We start from the raw sequence: 16,392 nt of genomic DNA on the forward strand, positions 1-16,392 counted from the left end.
ATTTATGTGGCTAAGTGAGAAATTTGTTGTGAATTTTGCCTCATTTTATGACTTTTTTTTGCCACATTTGCCACTGCTGTTGTTAAATTAGTAACACAGTCGTTAAGTGAATTCAGTTTCCCAATTGACTTTGCTTATCATAAGGTCGCAAACAGAGATCACACAACCCCGAGGCACTGCAACCGTCATAAACATGAGTCAGTTCCCAAACATCCAAATTTTGATCACATGACCATGGGGATTCTGCAATGGTCATAAATATGAAAAATGGCCATAAGTCCCTTTTTTCAATGCTGTTGTAACTTTGAACTGTTGTAAGTTGAGGAGTACCTGCACTGGTGCTTTACTTAGCTGTAGAGCACTCCCATCTTGCTCTGTGGACAACTTGCATGTTGCATTCCTAACTAGGCCTTAAAAAGAAAATCTCTTAAAGGAATTTCTTGCTGTAAGCAACAATTGAATGGTGGACTTGAAATCAGGATAACTCAAGGGCACAGCATTGAGAATTGAACCTTTAGTGTAGTCTACTGTTTCTGAAATCTTTGACATCCCTGTTCACATTTTATTTTTTTTGTGAATGGGACTGCCACCCTGCACAAACACTCTGTATAACTGTTTCACATCATATGTTTCACATTGATGACAATGTAGGAGTAAATAAAACTGAAATTTGGCCAGTCTGAGACAAGTACATTATCTTAATACAATCTTTCCTTTTTGAGTGTGTGTGTGCGTTTGTGTATGTATGATACAATATTCTCCAGAAAGGCAATAAGAACATTTTAAAGCCATGCTTGCAAATTTGCACTAACTTGACTTCATTTTTAAATGTAAAGAAAGTTGATATTGCAGATAGAAGTGTTCTCTTTATGGAATGCCAAAGAAAGGAAAGTGCCCTTTGAGAAACTGCTTTAATGTTAAAAGTCCATTAAACGTGCCTTAAGCATGGTGTGTTTCTTGTTCTTTTATTTGATAGATCAATCAACTAAACTCTTCATTGTTGAAAACAAAATTATGGAATCTCATTAAAATGTTCTTGCAAAGACATAACACTTTTTATCTTCAGCATTATAAGCCCAGTCTAAATTTGCTTTCTGACCTTTATCTAATTTTTCTCTGGTTTGAATCATGCACTACAAAAACCTCTGATATTCCTAACAATCTTCCGGTAGACTCATCAGAATTATACCTTGGTTGAAAAAAAAAATCTTGCTATTGCTTGTCCATTGTGTTCTTCTGAAGCTATACATTTCATCTCACTCCTATTCTATTTTCTAATAATCTGCACCATATATTTGTCCAGTGCCCTCTCTTTTTCAGGCAATTAATAAATCTGACCTGAATGAAGGCCAGAATTTAAAAATGATGGTTATGAATACATGCTCACCAGTTCCAAGGCTTTCTCTCTCAAAGGTTGGCGCAGGTCGATCCATTGGTGGTTTTTTGCTTCGATCAACTGGTGCTGGAATGAAACCCAAAAAAGGATATTGGATCAGATAGTGTGCTAGTATTTCTCTGCACTATTTCCACAACTCAAAGTCATCTTACTTATTTTTAGAATTCTAATAACAACTTCCATTCAAAAATTGGTTAAACTTAAAGAAAGGCTTTAACTGTCTGGGTGGAATAGCACAATTTTGGGTGCTATTGATATTCCGTTTTTTCCTTATAAATCAAATAAATAAATCAAATAAATAAATCAACAACCCTTTACAAAATAGTTAATTTAAAAACTCAGGATGTTATCATTAAAAAAATCAAATTCACATTAGAATTGTGGAAAGGCTGGGAAGGCTGGAGGAATATTTTATGTTTTTAAGAGTGGAAAGCCATTAAATGCAAGAAAGAAAGCATACTTACGTCTAAAGAAATTTGCACTTTTGTTTCTGTTACTGTCGTTATTGGAACTGGAAGGTGCCTGCCAAAGCACATTAACATAAACGAATAAGCAAATACGAGTGCATTCAACAATATGGTACCTAACTTGATTTTTAATTTGCTGAAATAATTTTAGGTGCTCTCCAGAGGTGTCAACAAAGTATCAGAATGAGCAAGTAATATATACTTATCGTCTACCTTCTACAATTATCTTTTATGTCTTGATGCATATTGAAGTAGGTTAAACTATAAAGAAAAACTCTCCTTTAAGTTAAGATTGAGTTCTGTCGACTTCATGTATATGCTTATTTAGGGATTTTGACAATAACATAAAATATTTGCCTTTGGTTTGTTCCACACTTTTTTTTACATCCCCATCTAAAAAACAGATTAACGGAGTTGGAAGGAATCTTATAGGTCATCAAGCAGGAGACCCCACAGCATTTCTGACAAATGGCAATCAAACCTCTTCTTGAAAGTCTCAAGTGATGAAGCCCCCACAACTTCTGAATGCAAGCTGTTTCATTGGTTGATTGTTGTCACTGTCAGAAAATTTCTACTTGTTTCTAGAATGAATGCCTCCTTGTTCAGTTTCCATCCATTATTCCTTGCCTGGCCTTCAGGTGCTTTGTAAAATAGCTTGATCCCCTCCTCTCTGTGGCAGCCCCTCAAATATTGGAACACTGCTATCATGTCTCCCCTGGTCCTTCTCTTCACTAGACTAGCCATGCCCAATTCCTGTAACCATTGTTCATATGTTTTAGTCTCCAGTCTCCTAATCTAGACTATGTCCTAGCTGGTTTCTCATCCAAATATTAGCCTAATCCTGTTTTATTTTTCAAGATTAACCAAGGTTGGATGTATTTGTACTTCAGAATACTTTTCGTGAAGAATGCCTCTTCAACTCCAAGATGTGGAATATACCTAAAGCATACTTAAAGCAAACAATTCAAGACAGTTTAATTAAACGTTGTGAGGAAAATTATACAGACATCCGTACATTGCTATACACCATTTCCTCATGCCACTGAAGTAGGTAGCTTTCATCCTTCAAATAAATATGGAAAAAAATATATTTGAACTTCAAAGAAACATACCCCCGGGACTCTGCTTCGAGATGCTCCTGGTATGGGGCTGTGGGCAGGCCTCTGTGGGGGAACAGGAGGCTGGAGTGATGTTTTACTTCTCTCTGTTGCAGGTCTGTCTAACAAAAGCAAGGACATTTACAGAATATGTTCAGCTCTTTTTATTGAGTGAGATAGGTATTCTTAAAACGTATTTCTACATTTCCACAATAAACATGACTCTTAATGTCTTCCATAGGGGGGAAAGATATATAAAAAAACATCCAACATAAAAATAAAAACATCACAATTCAAACAACATAAAAATAAAAACAGTATAGTGCCGCAATATAAAAAATAGAATAAAATGATAGCAATGTCAAAATCAATTAGGGAAAAGCTCTCTAAAACATCCTGGACTTTAGGAGCTTTTCAAAAGCAGCCACAAACCTGATCTCCACAAGAAGACTTTTCTACAGATACAGCACTGCAATAGAAAAGCAGTGCCTGATCCTCCAGAAATAGGAGGTTTGTACCTGTTTCTTCCTGTTAGATTTAGAGTTAGGCCAAACTGTTTGGATACAGCAATTGTGCACATACATATGTCTGTGAAGATTCTCAGTCTGCTAGGTCATGGTTGTCCCAAAGATGCTTTTTCAAGAGGCAACTGGAACTGGAAAGTCCAATGCCTCTTGAAAAAGCACCTTTGGGTTATAGCTGCTAAACCATGAAGGGCTTTAGAGTTCAAAACAGGACCTTAAATTAGATCCAAAAGCCCTCAAAACTGGTGATATGTACTACAATTTTGAGAACCCCAGAGCATGCAGACTGGTGCATTATAGTTTCTGAACATCCTTTAGGAGCAGGCCTCAAGTAGAGTGCATTATAGTAATCTAGATAAGTAGTGGTCAGGATGCATAATTTTATATCTATCGACACTTTATTCTACTTATATACTTATACTTATATTTAGGTTGACTCTTCAGAAATCATCAATGAATTCCATAATGCAGCTTGGCAGAGCATGCAAACATTTTCAGGAGTGAATGTGACGGAATTATTTTAAGGAATCAAATCAGAAAATTGTTGGTATTATTATTCAATGGGAAAAGTTCTCCACATCTCCTCTGAGAAATACCACATCTCCCCTTGCAATTATTTGAACCGTGAGCTGCTTCAAATCAGATTTAAAATAGTTACCTATGTAGTCTGAACCGGCTGGAATTGGTTTGTGAGGAAATATAGCATTGGGCTTAATGCCATCGTTTGATGGAGGAGGTTCATAATCTGCATCATTTTCTTCCTCAAACCCATCTTGATCGTTGGGCGTTTCATAATCAACATAATCATCTCTAGTCTGATCGTCATCTGGGCTTTCATAATCATCACTTTCATCCTGTCAGAACAGATGTTGTCCTTTTGCCAAAACAATCTATCATTTTAAGATTACCTTTCAGGGTACAGAATGAATTCTATCACAAGCCACAACCAAGAGTAACATTTAATACACAAACATGTACACTTACTCCAGAAGCAAATGATTCTATTTATAGTGATTACTCTGATAAGGTGGTAGAAAAGCTAATAATGTAGCCCTTAATTTTCAAGATAATGCTAACTGCTGTGGCACTACATTTTTTAAAATATGATATTTTTATACTGCTCTATTCCCAAGGACTGAAATTTGAAATGCATCCATTTAGCTTTGTCAGGCAAATAAGTTGCTTAGAGAATCTGTGACAATTAGAAACTTGGTAATTTAAAGGGTTCTTCGGCTATGAAAGGGAGATGAGCCGAGAATGAGTCGAGAATGACTAGCACATATGTATGAGGGGAACCTTTACCTTTTTAACTTAAAAGGAGATACACTAAATTCACTTTCTTCAAACATATTTATCTGTTCTATAACTGCATAATAGGTTTCATTAGAAAGTTGAATTATTTCTGATGTTTGGGGTTTTTTGAAACAAAATAATGTTCTTCAAAAAAACCTGGTTTTATTTGTAACTAGCTGAATACCCATGCTCCGCTATGAAATGATGTGATCGGGCTTCATAAATCAACACTTACAGCTTGAAAATTAATGATTAATTACGATTGGCCTCTCCTCTCCCCTTCTCTCTCTCAGGCTTCTTCCACAGAGGTCCCTCCTATCTTGTGCCCTTGTCACGTTCTGGCCACACCCAAGTGGCAGTTGGACAGTTATTTTCAGGAGGAGGAGTAGAATGTCTAACTCCTTAGCATCAATGTGTGTTAATAATAATATAAAAAATACTAATGATCTGATGGTCATTTCAAAAAAAATCTTTCTCAACGGGCACCTAGAAGCCAAGAAGAATATGTGCCAAATTTCAAGTTTGTAGGCTTTACGGTTCTGGAGGTTTTGTGATGTTGCATGAGTGGCATTTTGCTTTTATATACCATATTTTTTGGCCTATAAGACGCACTGGAGTATAAGATGCACCATAATTTTGCAGAGGTAAATTTTTTAAAAAAACATTTGCACTCTGCATGCTTCCCAAACCCTCTGCCTGCCTGTTTTTTGCAAAAAAAAGTGGGGGGGAGGGCATGCAGAGCTTTTGGAGGCTTGTAGGACTCTTGGGGACTGGGGGGTAGCAAAACTAGCAAAAAAATGCCCATTTTTTGAAAAAGGCATGAAGAGCTTTGGGAGGCATGTAGAGTGCTCCTGGAGACTGGGGAGGGGGTGCAAAAATGAACAAAAAATGGTCTGTTTTTACAAAAACGGATTATTTTTTTGCAAAAAAAAAAAAAAGAGTGGAAGGCAGAGGCTTTGGGAGGCTTGTAGAGTGCTCCTGGGGGCTGCAAAGACAAGCTGTTTTTGTTCATTTTTGCTCTCCCCAGCCCCCAGGAGCACTTTGCAAGCTTCCCAAATCCTCTGCACATCCATTTTTGCAAAATGGGCAGGGTTTCAGTAGGCCAAAAATGCTGTATTCAATGTCAGTGTTCCAAATATCATTCAGAATTAAATCAGAGTCCAAGGCACAGCTATCCTTAAAGTTTCAATTTAATAAGACAGACATGTTGGCACAATATATTTTATATCCCAAATATAAAAGCTTCCTGGGATTCCACCCAGTTGAAAGATCATGAACTTTCAACTGGATGCCAGGAGTGTTGCTTTGAACTCTGTCTGCATGATATTTGGAACGCTGACATTCAGTGTATAAGACATACCCAGATTTTCATCCTCTTTTTTGAGGGAAAGAGATGTGTCTTATACTTCGAAAAATACAGTATATAGATTTTAATTTATATGACTGTTCATTCATGGATTCATGCAGAATTCAGAATGGCTTACAAAGATTAAAAACAATATTACAATATACACATTGTCACTTTTTAATAGTAGGTTCAACCCCAAACTGTTAGCAAAGTAAAACAAAAAGTGCAGTGGCAGTCTTGTCATGTTTGCTACAATTCCATTTCTTTCAATCATATCTATTGTGGTTATTTAAAACTAAGATTTAAGTGCACAATCTATGTCTATCTAGAGCTTCATCAAAATTTACCACTGAGAAACCATCATCATTTTCATAGTTACAGAAATTGGTTATTTTTTTTCTATATATGCGGAACAATCATGCTAAATTAATTTGTAAATTAAATTTAATTAATATACATTTTCAGTTAACCAACTTTATTTTTTGCCTGGATGTTCTTTAAAACAAATGCAACTCTTGCCTCAAATCTCAAAATATACTTACAAAGGAGGACCAGCCATCACCCTCCTCTGGTTTATATTCTGTGGAATAACAGTGAAAATAATATATTTCTTAATACACAGAAGAATATAAACATCAAAGTTTGGAATAACCCTAACCCCAGTTAACCATTAATGCATAGTTAGCAGAGCTTAGTAGAGGAACCAGAGCTAATAAAGTCATGTATATATTATCTGATAGGTCATGATAATCCCTCCACAATGTTATTTGTCTCAGTTGAATATTTGAATGTATTCCACTGAAAATGATAGAGCGTGAAATTTCAAGAGCTCTCTTTTGACATTTCATGTATGAGGTTATGGCCATTTTCTCCATCAATGACTTACAGCATCTTTTAGTTTCACCTTGTCATTGTTAAGTCAGTGTTAAGGTTCCTCTGTTATATCAGCATAATTATGTTTAAATAATACTAAAAAATGTTTTAAGTCACTAGTGGAGATCCTGCTTATGTTGTATTGTGGATATTGAGTGATGAAAATGTATACCCGAATCATCCTTAACTGAAGCAGTAATATGTGCAAAAAATGGATTGTAAAAATGATGAAATGATATAAGCTCAGTTGATTTTTAAAAAAATACAATTTCACAATTCATACAGCAGGAAGTACATAAATAAGTAGTATTTGCTCACTAGGATGGCAAAAATCTTTGAGTCATTCAGTAGTTCCTGTTTTGACCTAACTGTTAGCACAATTATCAATGATTTATCAGTTCAAGAATGAGTATTATATTTATGTGTTTCCTACTTAATTATGATCATGGCACTCTTACTACACCTCTTAGGAGAACATATAAATTAAGAGCATGGCTTCAGAAGAACTCACTATCTTGCATTAAAAAAACAAAAACAGACCATGTCATCTCCAACTCAATTGCATTGCCAGGAAGACGGTTCTAGAAGGAAGTGTCTGAAGGAATAGTAACTTGAGTGAATGGATTAGTGTTAATGAAGCAGAAAACACAATTGTGCATATCAGTCTATATGGCCTGCATCCCGTCATTAGTTTGTTCTTGTTGGGTGGGAGTGAGAGACAGAAACAAAGATTGAACTGCCTTTTTGTTCATTATCTGTACACGGGACAGAGAGAATGCTATCTTGTCTTTACCTCAGGCAGGAAAATGTCTTGCCTTGTTGTTCTTGCCTCCCATATTCTTAGAATGTTGCAGTTAATCCCTCAAAGATTCTTTAAAATATTATATATCTATCTTTTATATTGGCAGACAAAATGCAGGCAAAAAAAAATTCTATTTTTTACCCCAAAAATTTACAATGACAATCCCTATCCTGCCTGTGTTATGTCTGTTCTGCATCACCACTGAATAGTGTCATCCTGACTTTATTGTTGTTAGTTGCGAAGTCATCCCATCGCAACCCCCATGGACAACGTTCCTCTAGGCCTTTCTGTCCTCTACCATCCTCTGGGTCCATTTAAGCTCATGCCTACTGCTTCAGTAACTCCATCCAGCCACCTCATTCTTTGTTGTCCCATTCTTCTTTTGCCCTCTATCTTTCCCAGTGAGTCCTTCCTTCTCATTAGATGGCCAAAGTATTTGAGCTTCATCTTCAGGATCTGGCGTTCTAAAGAGCAGTCCAAGGATTTGCAAGAGTCTTCTCCAGCACCATAGTTCAAAGGCCTCACTTATTTGGCACTCAGCCTTCCTTAAGGTCCAACTTTCACAGCCATACATTGCCACTGGGGAAACCATAGCCTTGACTATATGCACTTTTGTTGGCAGGGTGATATCTCTGCTTTTAAGTATGCTGTCTAGATTTGCCATAGATTTCCTCCTCAGGAGCAAGCATCTTTTAATTTCTTGGCTTATGAACGTCCATTTGGTATAGGCATGGCTATCCGCCCCCCTCTGTTTTACTGCTCTTCCCTTTCAGAATGGTATCAGCCAGTCATAAAGATAATCATGGATCATGATAATCACTGAGGCAGGAATATAGTTAGTCTCTTATCAGGATTCTGCTTGGCTTTCTAGGTTAAAATATGTGAAACACATGGGAAGACCCCAGGAAGACCCAGATAGAAAGAAGACAAATCCTGCTGAATATGTAACTTGTAAAGAGAACTATTTCCATTTCTGTCCCAGGAAATAATTGAAATGGATTGATATAGGTAAAATGACAAATAAGTAATGAAAATCCGGTTTACATCCTTCATCATTTTCTGGACACACAATGAGGAAAAACAGAACTATTGCATCTTCAATTAAATATACATTTCAGAATATTATTAAAATAGAGAAGTGCTAAAGTGATCCTTCTCCTTCTTTAAATAAAATAGTGAATGTCTGTTCTACTCTCATATCACTAGCTGGAAGCCTGGAGAGAAGTTGTATTGCACACACCTTGATGCTTTTTTAAAAATTATATTCAATTTTTATGTTCTTACTCAACATGACTTACAATTGTCTCATTGGGCTAGAGGGAGGGATTTTAGAGCAAAATCATGTGGTTAAGGGAGAAAGTTGACACTGAAGTGAAAAGAGTGCCTATGATTAATCAGTATCGAAACAATATACAATACTAAGCCTCTTAAATAGTTTTGTTTTGATTCTGGGTAATCATAGTTTCAAAAGATCAAATAACAAATGTAGCACTATGTTGTGACTTCCACCCCTTCTGAATGTGTACTGTGGCATCACACCCAAGTATGAAAGGGGTGGAGTTTGCATTGCAATGATGCAAGCTGTTTTTATCTTTTTTGAACGAAAGCCTTTAATCCTAGGCCTGCCAATCAAAATGAATGGAAGAGAAAGATAAGTCTGAACCATGAGCAATATGTAAGTTTTGTAAACAGTCCTGCTTTATTTATCTGTTCAATTTACATCGCTTTGGTGGAAGCCTAAACTATGAATGGGTTTACAGCTGTAAAATAGAAATCCAATTCTTTCTTTTAGTATGGCATCGAAGGAGAAGTAGTGCTTGTGCTAAATTTTATTTAACACTTCCGCTCTTCAACTTTCATTGTTTTAAATGCCATTATTATGTATCAAACTGTTGGCTTCAAGGTAAATTGATTTCATTTATTTCTCTTGGAAATCATTTAAATTAAACACCATGTTTTAACATTTTGCATTGATTTCTGTAACACTGAAATATGACCAACATAGCATAAATCCATACCACTGAGTAGGAATATATTTTTTAAAAAACTGGTTATAAGCATGAATTTTTTACCTGTATGTTCAGGAGATTTCTGTATCTGCGTCCTGTTAGAAAAGTAAATAAGCAAATTAGTGTTTTAGGTGGTGACAATGATAAGAAACTTGGGTTATATATGGTGGAATCTCCAACTAAACTGGTGGGAGATGTTAATTCCTGAAGCCTTGTCTTGCTATTCCTAAGGGAATGCACTCAGTCTGGTGAAATTCTCGTAACGTACTTGACTAACAATAAAGTGTCTGCTCGAGACAATTCATGAGCAGTTCTGTTTGCTTGCACCTGACGGTTAATTCAGTGGTGAAATTCACATTTTTTTTTACTACTGGTTCTGTGGACATGGCTTGGTAGGTGTGGTAAGGGAAAGATACTGCAAGATCCCCATTCTCACGCCACTCCAGGAGAAGGATCTTGCAAAATCTCCATTCCTATCCCACTCTGAGACCAGTGAAACTACTCAAAATTTCTGCTACCGGTTCTCCAGAATTTGTCAGAACCTACTGAATTTCACCCCCGAGTTAATTCCAATGTCCTGATTGCTCTGGCTTACCATTTATGGAGGATATGAATATGTGATGTTGTTCCCAATCCAGCCTTGGCTAAAGGGCAGTTCCATCTCTCTTTCTTTGCATCCAAAAAATGGTACCTTTTCCAGCTTTTGCCAGCACAACCCATTCTAAACACTCCTAGATAGTGTTTGCCTTTACGGATACGCCCTCTTACATCCAATCAGCTGTACAAGTTTTTCTTATGTGCAGATATATTGTTCAGGTATTTGTGCAGTTTTTGTCTCTTCTCAGACTAAGTATTCAGATGCTTAAAAAAACACTCTCACAAGCTGAGCTTTCTTTAAAGAGGAGGGTTTTTTGCTGTCTTTTTAGTGCAAACCATTGGCATCAGCTATGAAGCTAATGAGACTAAAAGCCTGAGGCACTGAAATTAATGATACTTATTTCAAGAAATGTGTTCAACACTAGAGTCAGAATGGGGTTGCTGCAAATGGAGGGCCATATTATTTCTGCCTTAAGTCCTTTGCTCTTGAAAGAAGATCTACTAATTAGCAATAAAATATATGACATAACAACACTGTATTTTGAAACTCCCTAACACTTCATTTCACTCCTTGGGTGCTGATTGCAGAGGCCAAAAATACTCAGAAGCATTCTGAGTATTGCATTAACATTTTGCAAAGAAGTACATGTCACTGACTTTCAATGTCTACTTCCTGCCTCTGTATGAAAAAGAATCTAAGCTCTTGTTGTAAAAGAAATTCACAGATGAAAATAATTCATAAATGAGCCTTCTCAAGTACAGCTATATAGTGTCAGACCTGCCCTGGTAAGCTCCCTTAGGAAAGAAAGACCCTCAACTCCACTTGGCTGAATTGATAGGTTCTTTTACTAAAGGTGGCTGCAGTAAAGTCAGGCTAGAACTAATGTTCCAATGCAAAGGGTTATATATTCCACTACCACCACCCAAACCAGGTCTTCCTCTTTGACAAGTTTGGCCAATGGCAAGTGGCATAGGTATTGTGAGAATCGCTTGAATGTTTAGAGCAATCCATATTCCATTCCCAGGCTGCTCAGGTGTCATGGCCTTGAAGACTGGAACAAACTGGTTCTGTACATCTCTGATCTTTCTCCTAATGTCACTCCCCCCCCCACCTTATTTCCCCCCATTGGCCGCCCTCCCTACCTAGCTTTTGATGGCAGGATGTGGGCAAGGCATCAGGCCAAAAATGGTAGAACTGAAAATTATATTGGAAATGAAGGCTGTCCCCAATGAAGAAAAAGAAGGTATCAAGTTTCTGTTTTAGGAACTGGTTTTGGAATCTGCTGGTGAAAATATTAAAGCCTTTCAGAGGGACTTTCAGATTAACTAATTCAGTGTGCTAACCAAGAATGAAACTCCTGGTAATTTGTCCCTATCAGCAATAGTTGCACAGCTGAATTGGGTGAAAAAACCCAGCATCTATTCAAGAGAAGGTAAGTGTGAAGTCATACACTCATTAAGTTTCTGCTGGTGTTTAATAAAATGTGGTCTGTATGTGAAGTCATACACTCACCAGTTTCTGCTGGTGTTTAATAAAATGTGGTCTGTTGCAATATGTTAAAACTCATATTGAGTTTTAAAATTCAATTTCTTGATCCATGCTGGATGATTTGGGCTGAACTAAGTTTGCTTTTGCTATTCCTTCCTTGGATGTGGTTTGACAATACCGCATCAAGCGACAACAGTTGAGAGCAGTTCCATTCATCCTAACAGCTGGATTTGCATCCTCTCCTGCCCTCTCATGGCAGCAAATAATCGGAAAGTTTTCATTTACTATTGTTACAACAGAAATGTACTAAACTGTTCCTACCTTTTTGGAAAGATGCTTCTTTTTTCCTCATGTCGGTTTATTTCCTGACTTAACTTGCTTAGAATGCTGAGATGAGAAAAGAAACAAGGAGCTATTAATATAACGATCATTATATTAAACTGGATATAATATGTTAAATTTGGTTTAACATACTATATCCAGTAACTGGCTCAACATCAGCTGGATTTATTCCATTTTCTAAAAAAAATATAATATTGAACAGAACAATTACATGAGTCCTAGCAAAAGAGTCAAAGTATTATATTGTATTGTATTATATTAAATTTTAAACCATATACATACCATGCAATTATAATACTTACTAAATAGTAAGGCAAGCTTAAAGCTTTAACGCAATAAGAAGGAAAGAAAACAAACAAAAGTAAATAATAAACACATAAAAGTTCCATGTAATCATACATGGTATGTATGAAGCAAGGCATATTTTGTTGAGGTGCAAAATAATTTATTGATAGCACTAGAGGCAAAAATTGGTTTCACAAGAGAAGAAGTTACAGTCTTTCTTGGAAGACTATTGTAAATTAAAATATAGGTGTTCTTTGCTTTGCAACTGCCTTAATCAGTGCCATTCCAAATGATGATGTTGCTGAAAAAATAACTTTACCACCAATGCCCACGTTCATGACCTTTGGAGACTACTTCAATCATATGATTGCCATTAGTCTTTGTCACACTTTTCTTTTCTTTTTTCCCTCTTGCAGAGAAAACAGAGCAAGGGATTACAAGACCGTAACAGGCACACATACACATACACATCAAAAGCAATGTGGTGGCACATGTGCTTATATATGGGAGCCAGGTATTTCATAATGTATCCTATGCCTAATGAGGTCAGTGAGTCTATTAGGATATAACTATGATACAATAGAGTAGGACCACAAGGAGTTTTAAAGGAATTAAGAGGCAGAATCCTTTTCTCAGCATATTAGCATACATTGGCCTTCTAAATTTTTAACAACTACATTAACATAATTTTCCTTCCACAAGTAATTGTTATAAGATGCTGCTACTACATTACATAATACAAATATTAGCACGAAATAGTGGTATCCAATATAAACTGTTTATATGTTTAAATGTTTAAACTATGACAAATTTAGATAAGTTAAACCTTTAAAGATAAGGAGAAAAACATTTATGTCAGTGTTAATATGGATTCTAAAATGTTAATAAGGATGCTCAATAGCTGAGTGTTGATGTACAACTGCAAAATGAATGAAACAATTTAAAATATAAAAAAGGTTTGTAACCGAGAGTTTAATGCTTAATGCTAAGGTCTTCACTCTCTCTGTGTGGGTAATATATAGTGACAATCTATATTTTTATGCTCATATGGAAAAGTAGTTTTCATTTGTTGGTTTCCCTTTCTTTATACTGCAACCAATATTCAATATTTATAAACATTTAGACAGAAAGCTTATTGTAGATGTTTGTATTTGTTCCTTAATGGATTACATGTACAAAATCCATTATTGCCTGACTCTGGTTAAACTTCTGTTATGGATCTTTGTGGTTTAATTATGCCATTGCTGCATATTCTCCTAGTTTATGTTCCCAGATAAAATATCTGTTGTATCTTCCTTCAATATTCAACAAGTTCATTCTCACAGCTGTAAATGTGTATCTCAATATATTTGATATTAAATTTGAAATGAAATCATATTTTAACTAGATATTCCAGAATGCATTAACAAGAAACATCATATTTACGGAGACAACAATTTTCGTTTCCTTGGAACTTGTTTTTGGATGTTGACATTTTGACTCCATGTAGACATATTTGTGCTTTTATTTTTCCCTAAGAAGATATTTGAATTAAAGGTTTTTAACTGCCATTGCCCAACAATATCCTGCAAAGTCTAGCCTCATAAATGTACGTTGATTTAATGCAATACTTTTCTGAAGGGCTCACTGTTTATTTTTCTTTGAAAAATTAATCAGGTTTCTACAGAGGATTGCAAACTAATGTTTGTGTTTGGATACGATCTTGGCTTGTAAAGAGAGTAACAAGCAAGGATCTATAGTTGGAATTAGTTGGTAAGCTTTCAATGTCTATTAAATTAAATGAAATGGTGTCAAATAAAATGAGGCAGAGGCAGTTTAAAGGTCAGCCCTATTACCTTCTCACTAACTTTTTACAGTATATCTATATCTACTGTATATGTGAAACTGAGCTTTTAGAAGTTTCTTTTCCTGTCCATTAAACTAATTACTATTTCAAAAACCACTGTCACCTTTAAAAGAAGCCTCTCAGATTTTGCGTTAATGTTATTTTTGCATAGGAAGAAGGTTACTCAAAATGCATTAAGTAATCTTTTAAATTAAATTAAAAATTATGTTTATAAAGAAGGAACTGGTAAGACCAAATTTCCCTTTCAGTGTTTTCTTTTCCTTTTAGCTTGTTGATGGTTTATAAAGTGGTCATAAATGCAGAACTATACATTTATGCATGCAGTGTAATTGCAACATGACGGGTCAAGAAATTATTGTTTACAATCTTACAACCTCTCAAGCTTCCTCTTTCTGACATGTATTCAAGATGGGCAGTGATTAATGTGTAGATAGGTAGATGATAGATAGATTAGATAGATGGATAGATAGATAGATAGATAGATAGATAGATAGATAGAGAGAGAGAGAGAGAGAGAGAGAGAGAGAGAGAGATATGGGTGGGTGGGTGGATGGATGGTTGGATAGATAGAGATAGATATAGGTAAAGGTATAGATATATGGATACATGGATAGATATATAGATATATAGGTGTATGGGTATGTATGTATGTATGTACGTATGCATGCATGTATGTAAGTATGCATATTTGTTTGTGTGTGAGGTATGTAGATACGTGTGTGTGTGTGTCTGTGTGTGTTTGTCTGTGTAATAACGTGTATATATGTGTTATGTATGTGTACACTTTTGAGAGTAGGCAACAGAATTTCATTTTTAATGTGTGTCAGTGTGCCCGCAGTAAAAAACAACAACAAAGGTTATCTATATAGTTCAGTTTTTACCACTGCAGTATATTTCACACTTTAAAAAAAATCCTTAATGCTTAGGAGATGTACATGATGAATAAATAACTTCTTACCCTTGCAGTTCAGTGCCACTTATCTCTTGAGTTAGACTCCAGAAAATAGACTTGTCCAGATTCATGTAGAAGTAGCCCAAGTAGAGGGATTTGTAACTAGGCTAATTTTTCTTATGACAAGTGTTTGCATTTATCAACTTAATTATTGTCTTAAGCTGAGTTTTATTGGGGGATCCTTTAGCTTATTGATTTTGCAACCTGGAAGATACATGTTGCTGTAGTTTTTCAAGCTAATTTTTGCTAGCAATCTAGATTCAGACCTTCAAAAAAAGAAATCGAGCAACTTCTGCAAGACTTGATAAATTGGGGATTCATAAACTATTCATCCTGCCAAAGTACCCATATGACTATATGGATTTAAACCATCACAGACCCTCCTTCCTTCCTTAATGCTTTACCCTTGGGCATCTACAGAGAAAAATACAACATTCCCTGTCAGAACTTCATTTGAACTTCAAGAAATTGGCTCTCTAACCCACACATCACTTCATTGCTCTCTTTCATTCCATATGGTTTTGATCAAAGGTTCCATCATATGTTGTATGAAATCTTGTACACCAAGATTATTATATATCCATCTATTTATCTCTGTTATATTAGACAAAGGTCTTATTATGGTTTAACAGTAGTGGAAAAAAAATAGTAAGGCACATTTGCAGAAAATTCTCAGCAGTAGATTGACACAACTACATTGGAGTTTAGATGACTAAAAGAAGAAAACAGTCTTGTCCCTTACTCTCTTCAGCCCGATCAATGTACTACATGTATTCAGAATTCAAAATCAAGTCATCTAAAGGATTGAATAATTTAGTTTTGGTAAACACAAATTGCCCATACCACACACCCAACTCCCCCCCCCCCCAAATCATATCAGTCAACAAAAAGAACTCAACATCCAAGGATTCAAATCATTTTAGGCTGATACCGCATATAACAACAACACAATCAATTCTAGAATTTTCAGTTGGGAAAAGAAGCAATCCTGTTCAAAATGCAGAGGGAAAAAAGCAGTACAAATGCAGCATTAGCAATGCAAATTAAAAACAGCAAAAGGAGTTTTATACTG

At 35.8% G+C, this 16,392-nt stretch overlaps 1 protein-coding gene across 2 annotated transcripts in view; it reads right to left on the reverse strand.

Annotated features, from left to right (window-relative positions):
• LCP2 (lymphocyte cytosolic protein 2) overlaps positions 1-16,392 on the reverse strand; it is a 45,459-nt gene that overhangs the window by 14,546 nt on the left and 14,521 nt on the right. For both annotated transcript variants that reach the window (XM_032212100.1, XM_032212099.1), the window contains exons 4-10: positions 12,217-12,282; positions 9,873-9,904; positions 6,668-6,705; positions 4,143-4,338; positions 2,976-3,082; positions 1,861-1,918; positions 1,388-1,462 (exon numbers count right to left, since the gene is read on the reverse strand). In XM_032212100.1, coding sequence (XP_032067991.1) covers positions 1,388-1,462; positions 1,861-1,918; positions 2,976-3,082; positions 4,143-4,338; positions 6,668-6,705; positions 9,873-9,904; positions 12,217-12,282 — 572 coding nt within the window. The remainder of the gene's footprint in view (positions 1-1,387; positions 1,463-1,860; positions 1,919-2,975; positions 3,083-4,142; positions 4,339-6,667; positions 6,706-9,872; positions 9,905-12,216; positions 12,283-16,392) is intronic.

The sequence above is a fragment of the Thamnophis elegans genome, chromosome 2 (assembly GCF_009769535.1).
Source record: "Thamnophis elegans isolate rThaEle1 chromosome 2, rThaEle1.pri, whole genome shotgun sequence".
Classification (NCBI taxonomy): domain Eukaryota; kingdom Metazoa; phylum Chordata; class Lepidosauria; order Squamata; family Colubridae; genus Thamnophis; species Thamnophis elegans.